Raw genomic sequence first — 26,219 nt, 5'->3', positions numbered from 1 at the left:
TTCTGCTTTCATTACAAGGGATTTGTACAAATTCATACATGGAATTGACTTACAGCTTCTAATTTATATTTAAATCCCAAACGTCTTAGTCAGAAGAAACTGCTCTGCAGGCCTTCGTCTGTGTCTGCACCATTGACTCGTGCTTCAAATAGACCCCATGGGCCCAATTGTAATTCCCATCGGGACATCCACACGTTTCTTTCCAGAGGTGGCTCGTGGAGTTTCTGAGGACATCAGCTGAGTCCCACGGGGAGAAGAGACAGATGAGAATCATTCCCTTGGGAATCAGGCCCGACGAGAGAGGGAGGATGAGGAAAATCATTCTCTGTCCTTTCTGGGCTCTGTTACCAGTGGGGAGACAACAGGAGTCCGTGTGGGGATAAGGGTGCCCCCATGGCATTCTCTCACATTGATAAAGACAAACGAGGAAAGTTACTTATGTTTAGTGCCCTATGAAGCTCTATCATCTGTGGCTTTGGCCAAGAAACAACCTTTGTGGGTCTTGATTTTCTCATCTGCAAAACGAAAATAAGGGTATCTACCCTCATGGGATTCCTATGATGATTAAGTGAGAATATTTATGAATGTCTAGATGCATGCCTGACATAAAAGCACTGTATGCACCTTGTTATAATGAACACAGACAACATGAACAAAGAAATGAGGTTTGCTACAGTGCACATCACTGTACTGAACATGACCAAAGAAATTAACTTGCCTCTTTCGGAGTTTTTTTGGGTACAGTAGCCTAGTCCCGCTAAGCATCACTTCCGTCGATATGAAGTTCCCTCGTTACATAAACTACTTAGAGTTGGTGTCGCATAATCAGCAGTGTCCTGACCAACACTTTTTAGTTCCTAATTGTATTTGCAAACTACCATACGGTTTCTCAACCTCAGCACTATTGACTTATGGGTTGGATCATGATTTGTTGGGTGGGACTGCCCTGTGTGCGGTTAAGGTGTTCAGCAGTTTCTCTGGCTTCTACCCACTCGATGCCCGCAATGCCCAGGGTGCAAACATCAAAAATGTCTTCAGACACAGCCAGAAGTCCCAGGGGGGCACACGTGTGTGTGTGTGTGTGTGTGTGTGTGTGTGTGTGTGTGTGTGAGAGAGAGAGACAGAGAGAGAGAGACACACCCACACACACACAGAGAAAATTCCTCCCTGGCTGAGAATCACTGATCTAGCCCAACCAGGCCAGGGCCTCCCTACAAACATCTGCCTGGAATTGGCAGCCCACAGATCCCCCAGGATAAGATTGATCATCAAGCTGGGGAGCCTGGGTGGCTCGGCTGCTTAAGTGTCCGACTTGGGCTCAGGTCATGATCTGGCGGTCCGTGGGTTCGAGCCCCGCGTCGGGCTCTGTGCCGACAGCTCAGAGCCTGGAGCCTGCTTCAGATTCTATGTCTCCTCCTCTCTCTGCCCCTCCCATGCTCATGCTCTGTCTCTCTCTGTCTCTCAATAATAAATAAATGTTTAAAAAAAAAAGATTGATCATCAAGCTGGCTCTAGACTGAAGTCTCTGAGGAAAACACTGAAATAGCATAGTAACATTTTCTGGAATAACTGAATCAGACGTTGCCAGGAAAACATTCAAGGGTAAAATGGAAGACTATAATTATTATGAAAATTATTGATGTAGTTTTCATTACTCTACAATTTTTGAATTAGCAACTGATAATCCCTCTTCTAAAAGAAGAAAGGTAGCTCTTCTTGCTTTCCATTCTTCCCGACACTTGCCCGCCTCTCACTTTTTAATAAACACGCCCCATGCCCGTGTATGGCAAGTGGACACAGACCCGGGTAGGTGGTGGGGCTGCAAGGAAGGACGGGCTGGGACAAGAGGCGGTCCTGTCACCTGCAGGGAGGGTGGTCCACTTGGTCCAGTTGGAGCTGTGTTCAGACTCCAGCTTGGGAAAAATGAAGGATTACGCCCTGGGGCCTATGGCTTCTCCAGGTTCTCCAAACCCTGCCGACTGGAAGCGTGGGCCTTGGGCTAGAGGCGTGGGCATCACCTGGGAGCTGGATGAAAATGCAGACTCAGGGTCCCACCCTAGAGCTTTGGAACCAGATCCCAGGTGACAGGGCACTAAGTCAGTTTGAGAAGTGTGCTCCCAAGCCCTTCCACCTATGCCTGCCCTCCACGCTGTCCTATGCTGTCCTAAGTGGTGACCCAAAGGGGAGGGAGACCAGGGAGGTAGGCAGGGGGCCATGCACTCAGCAGCCTGACCTCATCACCCTCTCCCTGTGACCTCTGTGCCCTGGCTGGAGGGGCCGGCCGGCTCCCTCCCTTCAGTGTGAACCCCATTCCCTGCTCTCCAGTCTGTAAACACATTCTAGAACCTTCAGTTAAGAAGCACAGCAAAGAAAGAGTAGCCTCATCTCTGCCCCTCTCATTCCTTCCTGAGGGAAGCCTGCATTTCCTCGCCTCCGCCCATGCTGCTAAAGACTGAGATACGGACAGTCTCTGTGAGGCTACGGAACACAAAAATAAGCCTTGTACATTTACTTGCAATCAAGGAACGACATAAGACGTCCATGTTGAGATATAATTACAAGAGAAAACATCCTGTTCAAGAATCCTTCCTGGGTCTGTTGAACAGGGGCCAAGGAGGCTTTTCAGGGGACCCAGGCCACAGTCCCGAGAGGCCCTTCCCCCGCGTGGTTCCTGTACCTGGGCTGCTATACCTGCTGGGGGTGTGGACGGCGGGGGGGGGGGCACGGAGTGAGGAGGGGGAAAGGGGCTGGGATTTGAATATGGAAAACAGGAGCTGTCACAGAGTTCGGGAATCTTAAGTAAAAAGGTGAAGCTTTCAGCTTGACTTTTTCCTGCTTAGTGGCAGGTTGGGACAGTGGGGGTTGTTGAGGAGCACGGAGAGAGCCAGGGGGAGAGAAAAGCTAAGGGGGAGAGAGGGGAGATGGGGAGAGAGAGATGCACAGAAGAAAAGGCAAGAGAGAGAGGAGCAGACAGGAGAGGAGAAGAATGCAAAGGAGCGCTAGAGAAGACAGAAAATGAACACAGAGGTGGGGGCGAGGGAGAGCAGAAGGGGGGTGGCTCAAGGTCTCAGTTTGCGTTTTTATTTTTTATTTTTAAAATTTTTTTTTTTTTATTTTTTTTTTCAACGTTTTTTATTTATTTTTGGGACAGAGAGAGACAGAGCATGAACGGGGGAGGGGCAGAGAGAGAGGGAGACACAGAATCGGAAACAGGCTCCAGGCTCCGAGCCATCAGCCCAGAGCCTGACGCGGGGCTCGAACTCACGGACCGCGAGATCGTGACCTGGCTGAAGTCGGACGCCTAACCGACTGCGCCACCCAGGCGCCCCTATTTTTTAAATTTTTAAAAAAATGTTTATTTATTTTTGAGACAGAGAGAGACAGAGCATGAACGGGGGAGGGCCAGAGAGAGAGGGAGACACAGAATCTGAAGCAGGCTCCAGGCTCTGAGCTGTCAGCACAGAGCCTGACGCGGCGCTGGAACTCACAGACCCTGACGTGGGGCTGGAACTCACAGACCACGAGATCATGACCTGAGCCGAAGTCGGACGCTTAACCGACTGAGCCCCCCAGGCGCCCCGTCAGTTTGCGTTTTTAAAATAAGAAAATTTGGGCAAATCAGGGGCTGTGTGCAGTTTGAGCATCCCCGGGGCCTGCGCCAACAGAAACAGAGGGCGGAAATTTCCATATCAGTAGAAACCCAGTGGTTAAAACCTACAGTCTGATCACTTCAAGCAAAGCAAAGCAGGTGGAGAAGCAGGGCTCAGCGACTCAGCCCAGGGAGGAGGGTGACAGTGACCACGGCCACCACCCAGGAAGGACGTTGGCGGGTCCTGGGCCCTGGCGTTGCAGTCCAATCTTTTTGCAACATTGCTAAAATCAGTGCATTGGGCAAAGTTGGAGCATGAAAACAACCCTGAAAAGTCTCCCTGAGTCCTATGGGAGGCTCTCAGGATCCTGGGAGGGCAGGCCGGCAGGTACCTTGGAGGGAAAATCCACGTGACTCCAAGGACTAGAGAAGACTGGGGTAAGCCAAAGGTCTGGGAGAGGAGTCATGTGTGTCCCACTCACCCCATACAGGTCCTCCCAAGGTGTGGGCCTGGGTCGCATTAACTGATGTGTTTATTGCCTTCCCACAGTCCTGCATCCAGAGGACTCAGGAGAGGCTGTGAATCAGGGAACCAACCGAAATGTGTGGTCCCTAGGTTCCGGTCGCCTGATGTGAAGTTTGACCTTATTGCGTCTATAATGCATCTCAGAGGACAGGCCTGCCCTCGGCCAGGGAACTGTAATGGGGACCGTAACAGAAATGGTGGTGGCTACCTTTCTGGGCCCCGTTGGTGGGGCCGATGGCCGAGGGGCCACCTGAACAGAATCTCTTCCTAGTTGGCTGCAGGGCTCCCCTCGGACATACACCAGAAACAGCACCTCGCTAATGCCGCCACTCTGGACAGTGCTTTTCGTCACACGTCACAGACGCTACCAGTGCTGAGGACGAAAGGGGGTCATTCTGGGGGGGTACACGTTCCAGAGATCTCTGAACATGGCATAACCCAGAACTTTCTCTCCTCTGTCAATTACAGCGACTTCTGAACGGAACGCAGTCCTTTGACCATCAGGTTTCAAGGAAGCTCGTAAGTAACTTGATGTAACACACCCACAAGCACACACGTGCACGTGCACACACAGTGTTGCAGGAAAGGAGTGTTTTCAAAGTGGGCCCACATCTAATGTGGTTGCTATGGCAGCACAAGTGCGAGAGGAAGAAACCTTCGCAAACAAAACAAAAAGATGAGCTTCCTTCTGCAACTGGTGGGCAACCTTCCCCTTTCTCCACTCGGGGTGTGGGTGGGAGGTCAGAGGAAAGTAAGCCCCAAGAAAGAGAGGAGGTCTGGAGTCACAGAGGCATGGGGCAGACCTCCAAGACCTCCCGGAAGAAAAGAAAGGAAGACGAGGCCGGCGAGTTCCAGAGATCATTAGCAGGTAAAGGTGACAGGTGGATACTGCCTTCTTCTGATATAACAAGCAGGCCACCGGAGGCCACCAGAGGCCACCAGAGGGGGTTTCATGGCTGCAGATTTGGGGAACAGGCTGTAGGAGGGGGATCTGGCTGAACTGAGCAAACTCAAACAGGCCTGATTCCGGAAGGAATCTACACTCTGCAGATTGACCGCAGCAAAATGATTCATTAGTGGGGCGGTAACGACAAGAGCTAATGTGTGCCCGCTGTCTCCACGTCATGTCCTGGGCTGATTGCTCCCCTGGTGAGGTAGGTTCTACTGTGAGCTGCAACTTACAGGTGAGGAAACTGAGGCAAAGGACAATCACTTGGCCAGGAAGTGGAGAGAAAGGATGCACACCCAGGGTTGTCTGTGCGCCATTCCTCACACGGAGGGTCCCGTGTCCCCGGGGGAAGCGGTGCTAGCACGTGAGACCCTCGGGCTCAGTGTCCCCCACTGGCGCGAGAATGAGCCTCCTCTGAGGCAACGAGGACAACAACGGCAGCCCCAGGTTACGCGGCGACAGGAGAATGACAGGAAAGGACACGCCATCACCTTTCGAAGTAATGGCCAAAAGATTTTCAACTAAAAATCTCCCTCTCTTTTCCTTGCATGCGGTGCGGGGAGGGTCCTTTTGACTCCTTTGTTTATTATCCTGGTTGTCCACAGTCTTGCTGTGCTGAATCTATAGGACACAGGGCTGTCTTCTCCTGTCTTCGCCGTCCTTTCCCAGACACCCATGCTCCCGCTGCATCACTCCCCACTGGCCACCTGCCGCGCGGCGGCTGGTGAGGTCTCCGCACCCGGGCGGCCTGCGTAGGTGCTCTAGTGAACAGGATGGGGCAAGCGGAGGTGACGGTCCACCGCTCGCGGGGGATTTCCCGGCAGAGCTTTCCAGAGAAAGCCACAGTTGGGGTTGGGGTACTTTGATGCACGTGGGATCCAGGGTAGCTTGGGCATGGGGTTAGGTTCAAGGGTGGGCATCTTGCAGGTGGGGGTCCAAACAGAGAAGAGCCCAGAATATCCGGCTCTTCCTGCGTGACATTCAGCCCCTGGAGTATGAGCAATGCGCTCTGAGGGTATCAGGCCTTCTTTGCATTGCTCCTGCTGGCTCCTTCCACATCTTGACCTTCCCCAGCTCTTCTTAGAAGCTGTGTTGCAGGTTCATAGCGCGTGGAGCGGATTCGTGCCCATCCACACGGCGTGGCCCTGGGATCCCACTTCCCTGGGGCCCTGTTATGTACGCGAGCGCTTTCACGGGTTCAGAATCCTACCCCTGCTCTGTGCCCGGGTGCTTCCTGGACCACGAACCTCGTCCTCTGTGTCTGTTGGAGCCCGGGAAGACCTTTCCCCGCTGTCAGGTAGGAGCCAGGCAGCGTGGCTCATGGGATGAAAAGGTGAAAGAATCTGAAAGCACTTTGACCATATTCGAGAAAGGACTATAGTTTATAGTTTTAAACTATATCTGTAGTTTAAAAAATGCTCATATCTAGGGGCGCCTGGATGGCTCAGTCAGTTAGGCGTCCGACTTTGGCTCAGGTCATGGTCTCACAGTCGGTGAGTTCGAGCCCCGCGTCGGGCTCTGTGCTGACAGCTCGGAGCCTGGAGCCTGCTTCGGCTTCTGGGTCTCCCTCTCTCTCTGCCCCTCCCCTGCTCATGCTCTGTCTCTCTCTGCCTCAAAAATAAATTAAAAAAATTTAAAAAAAATTTAAAAAATAATAAAAAAAGCTCCTATCTTTTGGACCAGGCATTTCACTTGGGAGAGTTTACCCTACAAAACCATACATGTGCACATTTAAGCATCTTTCTCACTGTGATGTGTATAAAAGGGAAAACCAGAGACCGCCAAAATGTGCCGTGATAGGAGACTGGTCCAAATGCGGGCTTCCTGTGGGACAGAACACGATACAGAGCCATCAAAATGAATGAGGAGGTTAATTGCCTGGCATTATTGATCAGAAGGGAAATCTGTTGTTTCGGACGGCACAAACAACCTTGGGTTTACTTAGTGCAAATAAAATGTGTTAAGTTAATGAAATTGGGAGAATAGGGGCCATTCCAGGGGGCACATATGAAGGCAGAGCTGAGATAAAGAGATTACAGAATCTTTGGTTCCTAGATGGTAAAAGGCAAGGACACAGTTGGAGCTCACCCAACTGCTGTGTGTGTGTGGTGATGGGGGTGAGGTGGGGGCGTGTGGGGTGATGGGGCAGATTCTGCCCCCAGTTACCCTGGTTAAAGTCCCCTCCTTAGGTGAAAGGTGTGAAAATGACATGACAGGCCATATGGAGGTTTAGCAAACAGTCTCCAGGAATGGAGCGACATCTTTCTGTGAGGCTCGCACTTAGCGGAGGGGTTGGGGATACATTGGGGGGGGGGCGGTGAGCGAGTGGCTGTGCACTGGACAAGGGATAATAAGGTCAGGTGGGGATCCACTTGGATCACCCACAAAGGCCGCAGGAAATCTGGGGTGCTGCTGATAAGCTCCAAGTTGCCACTCGTGTAAATAAACCAAGAAGCTGAGATACCCTGTATCTCACTCCAGCTGGAGGGAACCCTAGGCAGGGCAAAGGGGGAAACCAACCTCCCGAAGGCTTCTGTGAGCCGTCTTGAATTACGGAAACTTCGGGAGGGATTCTCTGCCATTTGCTGCCACTGACAAAGGCTAAGATCCGAAGCAGGCACCAAGCAAGCCAGGTAAAAAAGCAAAAAGAGAAAAAGAAAAGTAACAGCCCAGCAGCCTGTATTTACCGAGTGATTACCACGTGCCCGGCGCTGGGCTAAGCTCCCTACACACCCTGAATCATCTGATTCTCACCATAGCCTGAGCAAATAAGGAGCATTATTTTTCCCGTTTTAGAGGAGAGGTAGAAATTCCTGAAAAAAATGGAACGCGGTGTGTGCATAGGGTGTTGCTGTTTTTGCCAATAAAAAGTTAAGACTCGGGGCGCCTGGGTGGCTCAGTCGGTTGAGCGTCCAACTTCGGCTCAGGTCACGATCTCGTGGTTCACGAGTTCAAGCCCCACATCGGGCTCTGGGCTGACAGCTCAGAGCCTGGGGCCTGCTTCGGATTCTGGGTGTCCTTCTCTCTCTGCCCCTCCCCTGCCTCACACTCTGTCTCTCTAAATAAATGAACTTTTAAAAAAACAAAAACAAAAACCTAACATGCACCTAACATGTGACCCAGCATTACAGGCTTGGGGAGTGATCTCAGAAAAATGTAGGACTTAATGTTCACGCAAAAACCTCTAGACGAATGTTCATAGCAGCTGTATTTGCAATTGCTTCAAATGAGGAAGCAGCCAAACGTCCCTCAGTGGGTGGTACTACTCAGGCAATAAAAAGGAACAAATATTGGTAAGTGCCATTCCTTGGATGGCTCTCAAGGGCAAGGTTCTTAGTGACAAAAGTCATTCTCAGAGAGTTGCGTATCGTATGACTCCACTTACGTACCGTCCTTGAAATAGCAAAACTATGGATGTGGGGAACAGACTGGTGGTGATCTGAGGCCAAGGCCAGGTGTGGGGGGAAGGTAGGTACAACGTTAAGGACAACCAAGAGGTAATCTTGGCCCTTGGGATAGTGGAGGGGTCCTGTGTCCTGAGGGTGGTGTTACCCAAATCTGTGCATGCGATCAAATGTAGAGACCCCCCACCCTGGGCCCCAATCCCCACCCTCCCCGCCCCATACATTGGCGGAAGCTGAATCAGGTCTGGGTAACAGCCCTGTGTCACGTCTCCCTCCTGGTCTCAGTGTTATTCTACAGTCGCAGGAGACGTTACTACCGGGGAAGCTGGGGGAAGGGGTCAGGGGCCGCTGTGCACTGTTTTTTTGCAACATCCTGGGTGTCTGTAGTCATTTAAAAATGAAAAGGTAAAAACAATTCAGTTGGTTTTCTAGATAAGTCTGAAGACATGCATTCTGGGGCTACGTGGCCGATACTACTGTTAACGTGGAGGGGACAGGCTTGCTCCTGGTGGAAATTGCTTTGCTGTTCAGTTTCCACACGTGGTGCAGGCCCAGAACCCGAATTCAGATGCATCCTATTGCGAGTGGCGGTGCTTTCTGGTTGAGGGGGAGGACGGGGGGAGGGGAAAGGGCTTCAAAGAGCTAGTGGGGGGTCCCCTCTGAGCAAGTATTTCAACCAGATACCATCTCCCTCGGAGATATTATGATCAATCTGATCATAACAACAGAAAAACGAAAATCTTTCAGGGGAGAAATGAGCCCCGTATGAGAAGCCACTCCAGGTAATATTAAAACAAACTTGCCTGGGCGCCTGGGTGGCTCAGTCAGTTAAGCATCTGACTTCTGATGTTGGCTCGTGATCTCACACTTTGTGGGTTCGAGCCCCGTGTCGGGCTCTGCGCTGACAGTGCAGAACCTGCTTGGGATTCTCTCTCTCCCTCTCTCTCTCTCTCCCTTCCCATTCTCTCTCTCTCTCTCTCTCTTAAAGAGAAAAAGAGAAAAACCAAAAATCATAGCCCATGTAATTTTAAAAAACTACAAGGCAGGGGGCACCCGGGCGGCTCAGTCGGTTAAGCATCTGACTTCGGCTCAGCTCATGATCTCGTGGTTTTTGAGTTTGAGCCCTGCGTTGGGCTGTATGCTAACAGCTCAGAGCCTAGAGCCTGCTCTGGATTCTGTGTCTCCCTCTTTCTCTCTCTCCCTTAAATAAATAAACTGGAAAAAAAAAAAGCCAACCACAAACTTTCCTAATCTGGCTGGCTCAGCCTTTGTGCTGAGTTAGCTAAGAGAGAGTGGCGGAAAAGTCTTTGAAGTAGTCTTTGAAAAGACTATGCAGCACCATGTTCAAAGCAATACTTTTCAGACTTGCTTTTCCATAGAGAGTGAGGACAGGGGATGTTTTTCAACGCCCTGAACGAACATACACAATGGGACAATCCTAGGATTCTTGGCCAATAAAATGAACTCAGGTACAGCCTTTATTCAGCGGAGAGTGGTGGACTACCCCAAATCAGTGTCAGTAACGTGGGTCCAAAGGTGACAAAATGCCAGGATCGGTGGCTGACCTCGAGGGCAATCTGTAGTTTCGGACGGAATGCCAGCTGCGTGACAGGCCAGCTGTAAGCTGGGCACCTCCCCGAACCTGCTGGAGCCCAGCTTCCTCGTCTGCGAACAGGAGGGACTAGAACTTACCCCATAAGGAGGCGGTGAGGGTCATGTGACATGCAGAGAAGTCACTGTGCACGCCGTCCTGCACAGAACCGCTGGCGATTGTCATTAACACCCCCATTTCCCAGGCGAGGGAACAAGGTCACAACAGTGAGGGAACTCGTGTCACAGCCAAGAGCTGGCAGGTGATGGAGATAATACTGGAACTGAGGGTCCCCTGACACCCAAGTCACCCCCCCCACGCGTCACCCCACCCCATCCTGCAAATAAGACGCAGGGACAAAGCTGGAACTTTGAAGGGATAAAAATGGTCCTTCTAGTCAACCTGACAGCATGAACAGAGAGACAACTGGAACCAGGTGGGAATTAAAGCCCTCCCCCGCCTTGTCTCCTCCTTGGATTCTATCTCAGGAGACGCCAAGGGTTGAAGTAATTGGGTTCGTTGTGTTGTAAAATCCTGTACTCTCAAATCGTCGCATTTCTGTCAGCGGCACTGGCTTCCTTGCTGGAATTTCAAAGCCCCAAAGCAGCCTTGTCTTATGGACAGCTTATCTTATTACTTTGCCCAGCTGGTGAATGATACTTTGAAATCTTGGTTGGGGGTGGGGGGTGGGGGGTCTGGGAACCGTGACCTTGACACGTGGTTTGGCCAAGCAGAGATGACGGGATTGAGCGGGGCCCCATACGGCACAACAGCCCACGAAGTCATCAGTGGCAACAATGGCAGCTCTGACCGGGGCTACTGACAAATGCAGAGACCGAGCTCTGTCAGGAGCTGTTACGGGTCACCATGGCTGGCTCCCCTCCGCAATACTTTATTGTGCGAACGCTGACGAACTGCACTCCAGTGGCTCCCCAGGAGCCATCTCACCGGCCCATCTTGATGTGACTTTCCTCTTTCCTTCCCTCCCAAAGCGTTACTGCTCTTTGGGGAACGTGCCCTGTTGACACTGGCCTCGTGAAGCTACGTCTCTGCTAAATGAAAGAACTCCATCATTTTTATGCCCGTCTTCCAGGCACCAGCAGAGCCTACCTTCTCCCACCAGAACGTTACCTGGGAAAAAAAAAAAAAAAAAAAAAAGAAAGAAGCCTGGGCAGAAATGACAGAACGGTCACAGAGCTCAAGCAGATGGAGTTAACAGGATGTTTTCCTCCAAGCGACATGGCGGTGGAAAGAAAACAAACAAACAAACAAACAACGCTCAGAATCTTATTAAAGTCCTAAACCTGGGCTGCATTTATAGATGCAGGGCAGACTTCCATGTAGACCTAGAAACTCAGGCAAGTTTTACTGCCCAGTTCCTCCAGAATCTCATAAACAGAATTCTTCAGGGAGCAGAGCTCTGTCAGATAACCTGAGCGCTTCACTCTGTCTCTTTCCGACGTACCCTCATCGATTGCATTTGTCGGCTACAAAATGCCTTCCTCCCGGTTCCCTTGAATCATGACCAGCAGATGCAAGACTGGGGAAGTGGGGTGCTCTGTAATTTCAGCCCAAATGTTTCCTGGGCACGGATGTGTCTCTGGGATGCTATAATTATCACAATGGCGCTCTCATTGAGCCAAATGCCAGGCTCTGTGCTCATCATCTATTATTGGCCTTGATGTTAAAATGCTCTATTTAATCCTTACTACGAGGTGAGTACGTTTGTCTCCATTTTACTAATAAAGAAACCAGATCTCAGAGAGGTTAAGTAATATGTCTAAGCTCACACAGCCAGAAAAAAACGGCGGTGCCGGGATTTAACGTCAATCTGGGATCAGCGTGGGTGTCTTCAGAGCTTGGCTAAATGTCCATTAATACAAGATGAATCTGTTAATTGTCTCCAACAAGTTTCTAAAAACGTTTTTTTAATGTTTATTTATTTTTGAGAGAGAGAGAGAAAGAGAGAGAGAGAGCAAGCAGGGAGGGGCAGAGAGACAGAGAGGGAAACACAGAATCTGAAGCAGGCTCCAGGCTCCGAGCTGTCAGCACAGACTCACGAACCATGAGATCATGACCTGAGCTGAAGTCTGATACTCAACCGACTGAGCCACCCACGCGCCCTGGTGTCGCCCACTCGTAATCAGACGACGGCACACGGGAAACAGTGTGATCTGAGGGTTCTATAAAAGGTGGAAGCTGAGACACATCTTGGTTACTGGCGCTGAATTCAACTTTGACGGTCCTCGACTGTCTCGTCTACTGCAGATTCTAGGTGTGACGCAGGCTCCCTTCCCTTGCGGCTCGGGGGCCAGCTCGAGAGACTGAACTGGCTGGTCTTCCAATTGGCTGCGGGGCTGTTCCCCTGCCTTGCTCTCGTTGAATGGCCTTGAAGAGATGGGATTTAAATTGTGTCGAGGATATTAGTCTAAAGTGAATGAAGTGGAGAGTAGACTTCTCGTTTATGTCCCCAGAGTGATAAATGAGGGAGTGCAATTTTTTTTTTTCTAAGGCAAAGAAAATGGGAACCCAATGTGGATTTCAGACACTTGAGAAATAGCTTATGAATTTAGATGATAGCTCGGCAGAAATAAATTGTACATCTGTTCATTCATTTTAATAAAGTGGAGGGATGGCTAGCTGCAGGAGCCCTTGGAGAACCCTGGGTTTTTAAAATTATGGTCCTATAATAGTAGCATTAAAATTTGTAATGCAGCCAGTAGTTCCTGAATTGGAGGGAAAATTCATTTATAAAATAAAAGTTCAGACTTCGGAATGTAAATGGGAAAATGCGATTTTTTCTTGGCCAGATATGAATTAGTCCTGGGAGGGTACTACAACATCTTGACCATAAAATATATTTTAAAAATCTTATGAGAAACTTTTCAGACTGCTGACAAAACTTCTTTGGGCGATCTCTATTTAGGTAAATTGTGCAGGTATGAAACCTGGTTAGCTGGCTTTATTATTTCTGCCTTGAGAGCTTGGTGCTTCCTGTACTAGGACAATTATAGATGAGTATTTCCATCTGAAATGAGTCTAGTTGGTTACAAATACAAAAATCATTTTTGCTCAATAGCGGAAACATAGGGGAGAGAACTTTTATAGACCAGGAATTACCAGTTACCATGAAAATTTACTCGTTCTGCAAATAGTATTGAGTTTCTTATTACACGTGAGCCCTGTGCTGGATATTGGGGAAAATGCAACAATCCTGATTGTAGGTTTCCTGCTGACTTTAAAACCCAGAAGCGTTATTAAAATTTCTTCAGAAATAGGTAGTGAGCCCATAGGAAGCTTTTAGACAGAGTAAGCAATTTCAATTTATTTCACAAATCAGTCACTCAAGCTTTCAGGTGGGAAAGAAGGTACAAATAAACCAGGAGTGCCAGCTGGCCATGGGTGACGCAGGACCAGGTAGGAAACCCCGAGGCTGCCTCCGATGTATTCCGTTTGCCTTCTGACGAAATTCTGAACGGATATAGAATGACATGGTCCGTAATCTTGCAAATAAAAAATACAGACTGGGAAGAGGTTGTGTACGTTCTTACAACTGAGGGCAATTAGCTATTGTCTTAGGTCAGCTTTTGCTCAAACATAAGATGTTCTCCCTCAGGTTTGTAGGAATCTAGAGAACAGCTGAAGGGGTCGCGTGGACAAGGGGTCTGAGATGTGACACATCAGAGGAGACCGAGGAGAGATGGAAGAAAGGCAGAGAACAAACTGCCCCAACCCTCACAGGCAGGACTACAGTGTGGGTATCGGCCAGATGAAGGAAGCTGAACCGGCCCAGAAAGTTTTGTAATTAACATCTTTGTTAATTAAGCCGAGACCTGGAGCTAACCGGTCAGGTCAGGGGCCTCCTGGGAACTGTGTTTTTCTGTATCTTTGTTGACCTGTGTAGTTTCTTAGGCTGCATTCCTGCAAGTGAGTTTATTGGATCAATGAATTGGAATCTTTTTAAAGTTTTGGATATTATCTGAGTCCAGAGTCTCCCCTTGACCTTGGCTCTGCTGCCTCCTCCCATGGGGTCTGTTTTGAAATGGAAATGGGAGCAAAGACATATGCTGAGAAAGGGAGAGGGGACAAGAGAGTTTTCAAGAGAGCAGGGAGGGTGGGGATCAGCACTCAGTAAGCAGCTGTTTAGAGTCACGTAGAAAGAATGGAAGGTCTCACCCCACCCGGGTGGGGAAACCATGGGCTCAGGACTTGCATTCAAATATGATATATTGGGGCGTCTGGGTGGCTCAGTCGGTTAAGCGTCTGACTTGATTTCGGCTCAGGTCATGATCTCACGGTTGGTGGATTGAGCCTTGAGTTGGGACTCTCTCTCTGTCTCTCTCTCTCTCCCTCTGCCCCTTTTCCATGTGAGCTCTCTCTGTCTCTCAAAATAAATAAATAAACACTTAAGAAACAAGCAAAAACCCCACAAATGTTATCTATCGATTCACTCTTTAAATTCCCTCTATCACAGTGCCTGGCTTCCAGCAGGCATTTAATTAATGCTCATGGAATTCCTGAGTGTCCCCTACACCCTAAGCGCTCTCTCACCCGGGGATCCACCATTCACAGCGACGGTCACCGTATTGACGGAAAGTCCCCGGGGACAGCTCTACGTGTGCACACATCAGACGGCAGATGGTTTCCTTGCATTCCCTGGGCCTCTGGCCTCCAGTCTGCCCTCTCCAAAGGTGGAGAGTACGAAACGGCCATGTGCCACATGGCAAAGCCACCTGAAGAAACGAAAAGAGCCCAGGAATACGAAGCCAGCCTGCTCCCTCACAGGCCACCTGTGGCACACCGCTCTGAGGCAAAGACCCTCGGTTAACCTCACTCTCAGACGCCGCAGCCCCTGCCCCACCTCGGTCACCTGCCACCTGCCCTTGTCTCATCAGATCCGCGGGTCCTTGGGCTGAGCTGCCTCCTGGAGGGAGCCCCGGACCTCCCCTCCCCAAGCACGGGGACGCTGCCACTCAAGCCAATGGCCCGTGAGCCTCTCCCTCGGGGATGACAGGCCAGCTGGGCTCCCGCTCCACACGAGGCAAAAAGAGGGGGGAAGGCAAGTGGTAGAAATTGCAAAGAGAAAATAACTTCTCTTCTGCAGCTCTGAGAGGAGGACAACAAATCCCAGGGCGGGCAGGGGAAGGAGACAGGCCTGTCGCCAGGGGAGCCACTTAATGGCTCTGCTCTCAGCACGGGATCCCGCTCATCTCAGCTGCCGGCGAGGGGAAGGGGCAATGGAAAGGGGGGATCTGCAAAAAATAAATATCGGGAGCCTCTCCCACTATCCGGGGTGTGGACCCCCTGTCCGTGGTGCGGACCCCCTGTCTTGACCCCCTGTCAGGGGTGTGGACCCCTGTCCGGGGTGTAGACCCCTGTCTGGGGTGCGGACCCCCTGTCCGGGGTGCGGGCCCCTGTCTTGACCCCTGTCTGGGGTGTGGACCCCCTGTCCAGGTACGGACCCCCTGTCCGGGGTGTAGACCCCCTGTCCAGGTGTGGAAGGGCCATCCTTTAAACACATGGGCATCTGGACTTCAGAACACAGACGCTGGTGAACCAGTCTGGAAGAAGTAAGTGCGTCCTGAGACCATGGATCTTTGGAGAGAACCAGGGGCTCGTCGTTCCGATTTCAAGGGCAGGCGCGCGCACACACGCGTTTTATTTAGGCGGGGCCCACGACAGCTTACGGCGGGGCGCTGGTAAACGTCTAACAGCAGACTCTTCAGGAAAACAAGGCCTGGTTCGGAGCCCGTGTCCCACCTCCACCACGGCCGGCTTCAAGCTGCCAGCGCGACGTGACCGCACGTAGAGCCAGGAGGAGACGCCCAGACAACTGTTGCAAAGCTGGGCAAGGCGGCCTCAGCACCCCTGCTTGTGCTGAGCAGCCCACAGTAACTGCCTCCCTTTCAAACAGTTCCTGGAGTGGACGGAAAATGTCTATGTGCGGACATTCGTCTCTTTGGGGAACTATCTCCTCATCCCAGGGGGTCACACTGGTGCGATCAACACGGTCCTCGCTTTTCCTCCTCGGAGGTGAGCCCGTGACCTGGGACGGGCCAGCCATCTCATCGTTCCCTGGTCCTCAGAGTCTGGCCTGAGGTGGCCTTGCGACCCAGTACAAGCAATCAAAGTCTTTCTAGGAGATTAGCCTTTTGATCTGGGCAGGAGGGTATGTGTGTCTTTCTTCGTACATAAGCCATGGGGACATGAGCTTAGGGCCACCAGAGGCCATCGCACCTGCCATGAGGAGACAGCCCACCAGAGAAGAAAGGCAACCGAGAGAGACGAGCACAGCTTAGGGATGGAGGGGTATCTAGACGGTGTTCTGATGATGCTCTCTGAGCCCTGGAGGCAGCCTGGGGTCGGAAAGCCCGGAGACTCCCCAGTGGCGAGTGCGAACGCATTTTCCGGTAACGAGTGCCAACACCATGCCCGGTGATGGGTCCCCAGTGATGAGTCCCGCTCATCACCTTGTGAAGGGGGCCGACGCACTCTAGGCCCTGCTCACGTTCGTTCGAAGTGGGTTTCTGCCCTTCAACGACAAAATGGGCGCAAGCAGAGACCTTTTAACCCTGGGGAACTAAAAGCAGATTTTCTCGAGGAAGAGTGAGTCTCGAGTCTCAGCCTCACTCTAATTGATTTGTCTTTTCAATTTCCCAGAGCTGAAGGAAAATGATATTTTGACCATTTCTGTACGAGGCAGGTACAAGTGGTCAATTCAATTTGCTGGGGTTTGTTGAGGCTGTGCTCTGAGCGACAAGGCCCAGTGCCCATCTTGTGGGAGGCCAGTGCTTGGCCGTTATGAACCAGACAGCTAACTGGTTCTGGCTCTGATATATAGATCTACAGCGCCGAATTGAACCTGTGTTAAACCATGCATCCAGGGGCGATTAGCAAAGGCATCTGTTCCTATCTGCCGAGCTGCTGGGAAAGAGCGCTGTTTGTTAGATGTGATTTAATGCAACAAATATTCTTTGCGGTCCCTCTGTGCACATTGCTCTGTGGCTGAACGGGGAGACTGTGACAAATGAAGCTGTGTCTGCCCGCAGAGAACTCCAGTCTGGAGGAGGTAGAAACAGATACCTACACTGCTGGTCCCACTCATGCTGGGAAGCATGCTGTGACTGGGGCAGGAGCAGAATGTTTGGAGAGGCACCAGTGAGAGAGCCAGTTAATTCTGACTGGGGCGTGTGGGGGAGCTTAAGGGAAGTTCATGGCCGCCCTGGGCCTGTCGCTGGGACAAGAGACCCATGGAGGGTGGGCCATCTCTCCAGCCCATCCCTGTGTTTCTGCTATACCAGCTAGCCCGGACTCCTTCTCTCAGCCCCTCAAATGCCTCTTGTGTGCCTCAGGGCATTTGCACATGCTGAGTGCTTTGCCCATGTGAGAGCTATCCCATCCCAGACACCATCTCTCCTCGCTTTAGTTAGCAAAGCTTAAGACGTAAAAGGGGAGACATTACTTTGTGCCCTCACTTTTCCAAATCCCAGACGAGGTCATGCTCCTGAAGCTCTCAGAACGCATCTGTGGGATGCATCCCTCTTGCGGTGCTTTAATGTCACAGGTCCTCCCTGCTAAGCCTCGAGAAGACCAGGGCTTGCCCATCGTCTTCAAATCCCCAGCCTTCAGCCCCACTGGGTTGGATTAGCATGTGGTGAATGAAAGAGCTGAGGCCACCTGCAACCCTGCTAACTCAGAACAAGCATGCCAAGTGCACAAGGACTGGTGAACGTGAAGAAGCACATTAGCTCATTAATGACTACGGAACGGCGGTAACGACAGTAATAAATTTAAAAGATTTAAAAATTGTTATCGGAGATGACAGACTAGGATAAAAATGACCCTCATTAATGAACCCAAGTTTTTCTTGCTTTATAGGCCTTTCCCTGAAATCTCCAGTGAGCCAAACCTGGGTTTCAGTCGTGAGATTTAATAATCGGTGCACCATTATAAGCCATCCACAGCAATGCGGGAAGATTTCAAGTCAGATGCGCACACGCGTGTATACAAACTGAAACTGCCGATGTCTTTCCAGGAATGTTGCTGTGGTCAACAGAGAGCACTTGGCCTTGTTGGTGAGGTCTCTAATAGAAGGATGGCTCGTCGGGGGCCTGGCTTCTTTTATTTCTGAATCCCACAGAGCCAGACCCGCGTGCAGAAACTCAGAAAGTGGGTACAGCGTAGAGGCTGAGAGCTGGGCTCTGTAACCAGCCAACCCACGGTGGCATCCCTGCCCCACCATGCTGTAATGTCAGGCATGTTTCTTGACTTTCCTGTGCCTCAGTTTCCTCATCTATGAAATGGGGGTAATGGGAGTCCTTAAGTCATAAGGCTATTGTGAGAAATGATTCATGATCCCTACGGCCTTTAGAACAGTGCTTTACGGTTCAACACATAGTAACTCTTAGCTTAAAAAGGGTGGTTTTATGGATAATACAATTTTTTGTGTGCTCATAAGAGGTAATTATTAGATTTGCCCCTGGACCTAGCAAAGTAAAGGTACAGGCCTGCTGTTCACATTCGTTGGCTATTAGAAAACTCTCCTTTTTTTTTTTTTTTAATTTGAAGAAACCAGAGGGGAAGGAGTAGCTTAGACTTACCGTGGTGAGCCCAGGAGAGAATTCTCTGTGTGTGTGTCTGTGTGTGTGTTTGCGTGTGTGCTGTATTATTTTTATTTTAGTGAGCTCTACATCCAACACTGGGCTTGAACTCATGACCTTGAGATCAAGAGTCACATTCTGACTGAGCCAGCCAGGCGCCTCCCCAAACATTGTCCTGATGTGAATGGAGAGGCAGGTGAGGAAGTGAGGCGACGTTCGAAAAGTTCACGCAGCGCTGAGACCGGAGGTGATATGCACTGTTCTTTGGCAAGGCCCTGGGGCACAGGTGCAATGAGAAAAACCGGATGGACGCTCCCTGAATGGCCCTGGTAAGGCGTCCCAGAGGGCAGACCCTAAGGGCAAGACCGTGGAATAGAAACAGAACATCCAGGCGGAATCGGGCAGAAGTGCTCTGAGGACTGGGTCTCCTGGCACCACATGTTAACCCGTTTACAGCACAGAAGCAGCTTAGGGTGGGGTTGAGAGCATAGACGTAGACTCTGGGCAAGTTCTCCAGCTCTCGGAGCCTCAGTCTCCACACCCATGAAGTGGGTGTGGTAATTACAGTACCCATCTCGGGGCTGGCAGAAGGAATGAACGACGGTGCGTAGGTAGAGCTCTTGGATCCTGCCTGGCACAGAACAAGCACTTCCAGGTGTGTGCACTGGCTTCCGGATGTTCATTTAACGACAGAGGATGAAAGCACGGGTCCGAGGGGTGTTAGGCACAACTTGATGGAATGATCAGTCTTGCCTTTGATAAGAACTCATTGCGCATTTGCTGTTGCTGATGGGAAGCCTGCTCCAACAAAGAAAGAGATCTCTTCGACTTTGCAAGGAAAAAGGAGATGCAAAGTTTGGAATCTCAATATCTAGTTCTCCCGTGACCCTGGGAAGGAATCATCTCACTCAGCCTGAGCTTTCTCATCTGTGCCAGGGTGACCGTCACAGTCTCTGCACTGGAATGTCTAGGCGGCAGGTTCGTGGAGTGTGGACAACTATGTCAGCGCCTAACAATGCGGGTCCCTGGATTGGTACTTATTCCCTACCTGAGGATCTAGGAAGGCGGGGGGGTCATGTGTGACTGGAGACATCCTCCCCAGCAGTCTCCTGACCAGCGATGTGCCTGTGGAACAATATTCTTAGGGTTCTCAGTCTTGATCTGGCCCTTGTCATCCTGTGTAGTCTCTGTCCTGCCTCATGCTGCTCTAGCCACACTGCACGGCTCTCACTTCCGCAAACAAGACACGCTCTTCCCAGAACCGCGGGCTTCACATGGACCCTCTGCATCCCCACCCCTGCATCTCACTGTTCTGGGTTGATTTCTGTTTCCCAAAAAAGATATGGTAGAGTCACAACCGGCAGTATCTTAGAATGTGACCTTACTTGGGAACAGGGTCTTCACAGAGGTGACCAAGTTAGAATGGGGTATTAGAGCGGGCGACCAGTCCTCACAAAGGGGGGAAATTTAGACACAGATGTGCACACAGGGAGAAGGCTATGCGTGGATGAGGGCAGAGATCAGGTGATAAATCTATGGGCCTGTAAACAACATAGATTGTCAGCAAACCACCAAACCTGAGAGACAGGCATGAACAGACTCTCCCTCAGAAGAGACCACCCTGCAGACACCTTGATCTTGGACTCTGGCTTCCAGAATGGTGAGAGGATAAATGTCTATTGTTCAAGCCACACAGCCCCTGGACACTAACACAGTGATCGTAAATATCGCCTTCTCTGAGGAGACCTCCCTGAACGTCACGGTAGGTGCCTACATTGTCCCCCACTGTGGTGATTTCACCCCATTCCATCTTGTCACTAAGGGCCATCCAAAGCTATTTTCTGGCTCACTGTCCCCATTCTAGACCATAACATCACAAGGTCAGGGACGATGCTGTGCTCACTGCACTGTATCTCAGCCTAATATACTTCCTGGCAAAGAGGAAGCATGGAACTCATGCCTGATGGATGTGCTGGTGAATGAATGAATGAATGAATGAACCAATCAATCGATCAATGCACTTTGAAAAGCAACCATATAAGGTTATGGTGTGTAATATGCAAGCGTAGGCACATTCAGGTAGTACAGGCTGAAGAAGATCCTTCGCATAAATCCCTATCTTCTTAGATGTGAGCAGGCCGACAGCAAAATACAATGCTTCCAACAGGGGGAAAATGGCTATTCAGTCTATAACAGAAACAGACTTTAGTTTGGAAAGAAGTGACTATATGAAAATCAATTCTGGATCATTTTGTCTAATCCCACTTCGAACAATGAGCCCATACACCAGTCTGGAGTTGTGGGATATTTTCTCTCCTTCTTGTTTGTAAGTTCACAGAATAAGGTGAGCCTGTCCCCACTCTAATGATTCCCTTAGGCATTATTTACTAACACCGGGCTTGCCTTTCTCTTCCTCCCCGGCCCTCCCTGTCTCCCCCTCTCTCTCTCTTTCCTTGATGGGTAGAGAAGAACCTTCAGGGCGCCCTCCAGTCTATGTAGATTCATTTATTCACTTCTGGGAAGGAATTTAACTCCAACCCTCTTGGCTCTCAGTGAACCATGGTAAAACTATACACCTCAGGATTGCTCGTGACTTCTGTGTCACTGTAGGGCCCTGACTTTTTCACTGGTAACAGCCACGTGTGCCACAGCCAGATGGGCCTGGGATCTGCTATCGGCCTTGAGCGGTGTCCCTTATCTCCAAAACCAGGGGGCTGGGTGGGATTCTTTCCAAGGTCCTCTCGACAACATGACTTTTTAATTTTTTGATGGCCTCTGCTGCTTGCTGCCGACCATTTATAATTTGTCCCCTCATTCACCTCTTATTTGGTCATATACTCCATGCCAGGCTGGGTGCTGGGGCCGGAACAGAGAACAGAAGAGACAAATGTCCTCTCTTGTGGAGTTTATATTCTCATTTGGGGAGAATGCCAAAAGCAAGTAAGTCATCTAATTATATGGCACATTGGAAGGTCGATATTACCTATTACGTTAGGGATAAAATGTGTACAGATAGGATGTGCACATATGGTAATAGAATACATATGGGATAATACATGACAGCATAGACTAGCATACATATAACACTATACGATATGGAACAGAAGAATGTTTAATGGCATATTAGAAGCTGAGATAGAAACAAGAGACTGAAATAGGTATCTGCTGTATGAAGTGTGAGCTCGTCTCTAATTACACATTTGATGTCGCCCCTACGCTTTGTCCTGGCAATGATGAAAATGGCAATGATGAATGATGACATGGAAGGAAGCATGGAACTCTGATGATGAAATGATGAAATGGCAATGATGAAAATGACGTCCTGCCAAAACACCAAAGCGTTTAGACGGTATTACGGAGATATTGTATGAGTGCACGAGGACGAGGTGACGTGATAACACCACGCTGCAGGATATGCCTCGTGTCTGTGGGAACAAGAAGGAGGAAGCAGCAGCCTTCCCCGGGGATTCATAATTTGGGTGTTGAAGGATAAACTGGGAGTCTTCCGGATACAGAGGAGCAAGGCATTCCAGGGAGACGGGAACAGAATGTGCGGTGGTGCGGAGGCATATGCCAAAGCGCGACGTTTTGGGGGAAGAAATAGGGCTTCCGTGTGGCCTGAGAGGAGAGGAGGCTGTGACCGGGCGGACGGTATTTAAAACCACCCACGCATAAGACCCAACGATCTTATTTCTGACGCTGTCCAGAACAAAACGGCTGCCATGTGCCGTGGGGGCGTGGATAGTTCACTTCTCCACCACGTGCCATTTTTGTGGCCCCGGGCTTTCTGTTTTTGAACAGTTAAGTTCTCATTCTGCAAGCCACGTATGGAGGTGTAGTAATGTCGTATTCTTAGAGTTACAAAATGTATGTTTTATAGCTTTGTGTTTGTTGCTCTTCGTGTGAGATGTTGCATTTGAATAGAAGCAGATGGATGGAGTCTTTGGAGGCCACTGTGCTCTGCGGTGGCCCCGTGGTGAGACTCCGCCAGCTGTAGTAAAAAATTGCTTTTATTGCCACTGAGTTGCGCTGACCCTCGGAGCATAACCAGAGGGTTAGCAGAAGCATGGAATTTGCACAGAGGTTCGCACAGGGATGGTGGGGATCAACACATCATGAATATAATTATGAAAGAGTGATTAATGCAATAAATCATCTGGCTGTCTGGTCTACCTCTACAAGAGACTTGAAGAACCAGCCACAGGGCAGATTACATTTTTTCACTTTAAAAAGTCCAGATGTCTTGACATCACTCACACAGTTTTGAATCGGCATGGGCATTTTCGACCACGCGAGATTCCTCACCCTGCTGTCCGTGAACAATTCAATTCAGGAAAGCACACAGCACCCTTTTCCTTAGCTGGACGTATCCTGTTTGGATGATGGCTTCTATTTATAGAGCACGCTTCCAGTTGTACAAATGTTTCCCTTCACTCTCTCTTAGTCAAGAAATCCAGCTGTAGACCTGCTGTTTCCAGGACTTGTGACATTGGAACACTGGGAGATTTAGCGGATGATTTCATGTTTTTCTAGGACCTTGGTGCAGGAGAAGAAAGCAGTGAACTCACCTTTTCCAACTGAAGATACATGGGGGATGCTGGGTATTGGCTGTTTTGCGGGTAACCCCTCGTTAATTATGTGATGGGAAGTTGTAAAAGCAATTCGCAGCAGATGGCCTCTGGAGTCCTTGGACAAGGTGTTGGCCCAGACAGCGATGGACCAGGAACTGATGTCATCGAAAGTGATGTTACTGTTTGCACAGCCGGGAATCGGTGGTCCCCGTGCACTGAAGTTACACTGTTCTATTTTCTCCAAATATTCCATTTCCCGACAGGTGGGGATTCCCGCCCCACCCCCATCGCCCTGCACAAAGCAGGGGATGAAAATCCCAACAGTGTATGTTTGGTGTTATTTAAAACTTCAGACGCTTAGAAAACTGTCAGATATGTGATGTCCCGGCGGCACAGAAAAAAGGCTCACGTAGTTCACCACGATGGCTATAAAAAGCTTCATGGGAAGAGGGAAGACGGGCTATTTGGAATAACATTTAATCATCTTTAAAGATTTAGCGGGTTGTTAAAATGCCTTGGACTCCACCTTCCAGAAAAGTTATTTGAGTCAGATAATTGATATGGGTTTGATCTTCTAAGCAATATGTGGTTGGCTTTCTGGATTAATCTCTATTGAGCAAGCAGAATGTATGATTATGTGGTCCGTGTTAAGACACAGGCACATCTGATTTTAAAGGGCTCTCCTAAGGGAAGAATACTCTTATGGGAGGAGAGACTGATTGAGAGCACTCAGCTATGGTGCATGGAATACTGGAGGAGTAGATAAATATATTCGCTTGATTTTTTTTAAAGTTCATTCACTTATTTATTTTTGAGAGAGAGAGAGAGAGAGCAAGCAAGCTCAGGCAGTGAGAGGGTGGCAGAGAAAGAAAGAGAGAGAGTATCCCAAGCAGGCTCTGTACTGTCAGCATGGAGCCTGACATGGGGTTTGAACTCACGAAACGCGAGATCATGACCTGAGCCGGAGTTGGACGCTTAACCAACGGAGCCACCAGGTGTCCCTAAATACACTCACTTTAAGTAGACTTTCGGTGAAAGAAGGCACACAAAGGCATTTCTTAACCACCAAACAACCAAAAACGAAGGAGAAGATCCAAAAGAATGAAGGAGACTCCAGAGAGTCATGTCAGTTCAAGAGTGGGGGGATCAGAAAGTAAACCCGGCCACGGATCATGCGGTTAGTTCAAGTCTCTTGTCGTTCGAGTCACTTCTTGATTACGAATATCAAGGAAGAGACACAAAAGTTATTTAACCTTTTCACTAAAATGAGTTGATTGCAAAGCAAATAGAATGGGAGGATGAGTGCCCTGACAAACTATTTCATTATAGTTTTTCAATCCATATTTTTTTTTGAGAGAGAGAGAAGAGAGAAGCAGAGAGGGAGAGAGAGAATCTCAAGCAGGTTCCATATGCAGCACAGAGCCCGACAGGCGGCTCGCTTTCATGACAGTGAGATCATGACCTGAACTGAAATCAAGAGTCGGACAATTAACTGGCCCAGGTGCCCCTTCAAAACATCCGTATTTTTTAAAATATTTATTTATTTTTGAAGGAGAGAGAGAAAGAGCATGAGCGGGGGAAGAGTCGAGAGAGAGGGAGACACAGAATCTGAAGCAGGCTCCAGGCTCCGAGCTGTCAGCCCAGAGCCCGACGCGGGGCTCGAACTCACAAACTGTGAGATCATGACCTGAGCTGAAGTCGGACGCTCAACCGACTGAGCCACCCAGGGCCCTCAATCCATATTTTTAATGAAGATGTTAGGATGTTTTGTGCCACAGTGAATTCCATACACATAACTACTGCTTTTCCCTGATACTTCAGATTAAAAGACTGATCTTTGTGGATGGTAATCCGAGCAAAGTTCTTCCAGACCAACCCTCAAATCTAGAATGACTTGAGAATGTGTATTTAACACCCAAAAAACTCCACCTGTGTGAAAGCACTGGAGAACTCCCAAGGCAGTCAAAATTGAGAGTCCAGGATCGTGCAGAGAGGGAAGCGAGCTCAGTGAGGGGAGGCCAATACCCTATCAGCTTTTCCCCTGAAGGCATTTTCTAAATTGTAATGACACAGGGAGAGAGGCTAGGGATCTGAGGAAGAAGAGCCTCTGTAAACACACCAGCCTTGCAGTCAGGACCCCAGAAGACCAAGAAGAAATCAGGAAGTAGATTAGCCCTCATAAAAGACTGAAACTCCCCAATAAACCAACTCAATCCCAGTCTTATTTAAAGTTATCTTTTTCTACTCTTACTGGTTTCAGAAAGTAAAAGTAAATCCTTTCTGGTAGAATACAACATCAGCCAGAGTCCAAAATTGCCTTTAAAAAATTGTCACATGCATTATTCAGAGTTAAAAAAAAATTCTAGGCAGGCCAAGGGACCATAACACATGACCAAAAAAGCAAGTGAAAAATACTGAAAATAGAAATAGATTTAGAAGGGATCTAGACACTGTAGTTAACAGACATTGAATTTAAAGTAACTCTGTATTATATATTTAAAAAATAGATAAAATGCAAAACTGAAGGAGAGAATTTTAATCTACAAAATAAATTCATGGAAATTATATCTAAAGTACAATAATTGGGGGTGCCTGGGTGGCTCAGTCAGTTAAGCGTCCAACTCTGGATTTCAGCTCAGGTCATGATCTCACAGTTTGTGAGTTCGAGTCCCGTGTTGCCTCTATGCTGACAGCACAGAGCCTTCTTGGGATTCTCTCCCTCTCTCTCTTTGCTCCTCCCCTACTTGTACTCTTTCTCTCTGTCAAAAAATAAGCAAATAAACTTAAAAAAAATAAAGTACAATAAATGGAATTAAGAACTTAATAGATGGATATAAAAGATTAGACATAGCAGAAGAGAGAATTTGTGAACTGGAAAAGAATGAGGGAAAACAGAAGCATAGAAAGTTAATATATATGTATAGTGAGAGTCTAAGAAAAAGAGAAAATGGGTCAAAAGAAATATTTGAAGAGTTATGAACAAGGAACA

The 26,219-nt window shown here is 49.2% G+C and overlaps 1 protein-coding gene across 9 annotated transcripts in view; it reads right to left on the bottom strand.

The window, feature by feature from the left end:
• Nucleotides 1–26,219, bottom strand: part of CDH13 (cadherin 13) — a 1,026,978-nt gene that overhangs the window by 113,761 nt on the left and 886,998 nt on the right. The window contains exon 9 of one of the 9 annotated variants that reach the window (XM_042969575.1): nt 12,169–12,447. The exons of the other annotated variants lie outside the window; for them this stretch is intronic. Within the exon in view, the coding sequence (XP_042825509.1) occupies nt 12,331–12,447 (117 nt within the window). The 3' untranslated portion in view covers nt 12,169–12,330. Of the gene's footprint in view, nt 1–12,168; nt 12,448–26,219 lie in introns of those variants that run through there. 9 annotated transcript variants of the gene reach the window in all.

This window comes from Panthera tigris, chromosome E2 (assembly GCF_018350195.1).
Source record: "Panthera tigris isolate Pti1 chromosome E2, P.tigris_Pti1_mat1.1, whole genome shotgun sequence".
Lineage (NCBI taxonomy): Eukaryota > Metazoa > Chordata > Mammalia > Carnivora > Felidae > Panthera > Panthera tigris.
Note: the sequence above shows the minus strand (reverse complement) of the source record. Positions and strands in the feature narration are given on the sequence as shown.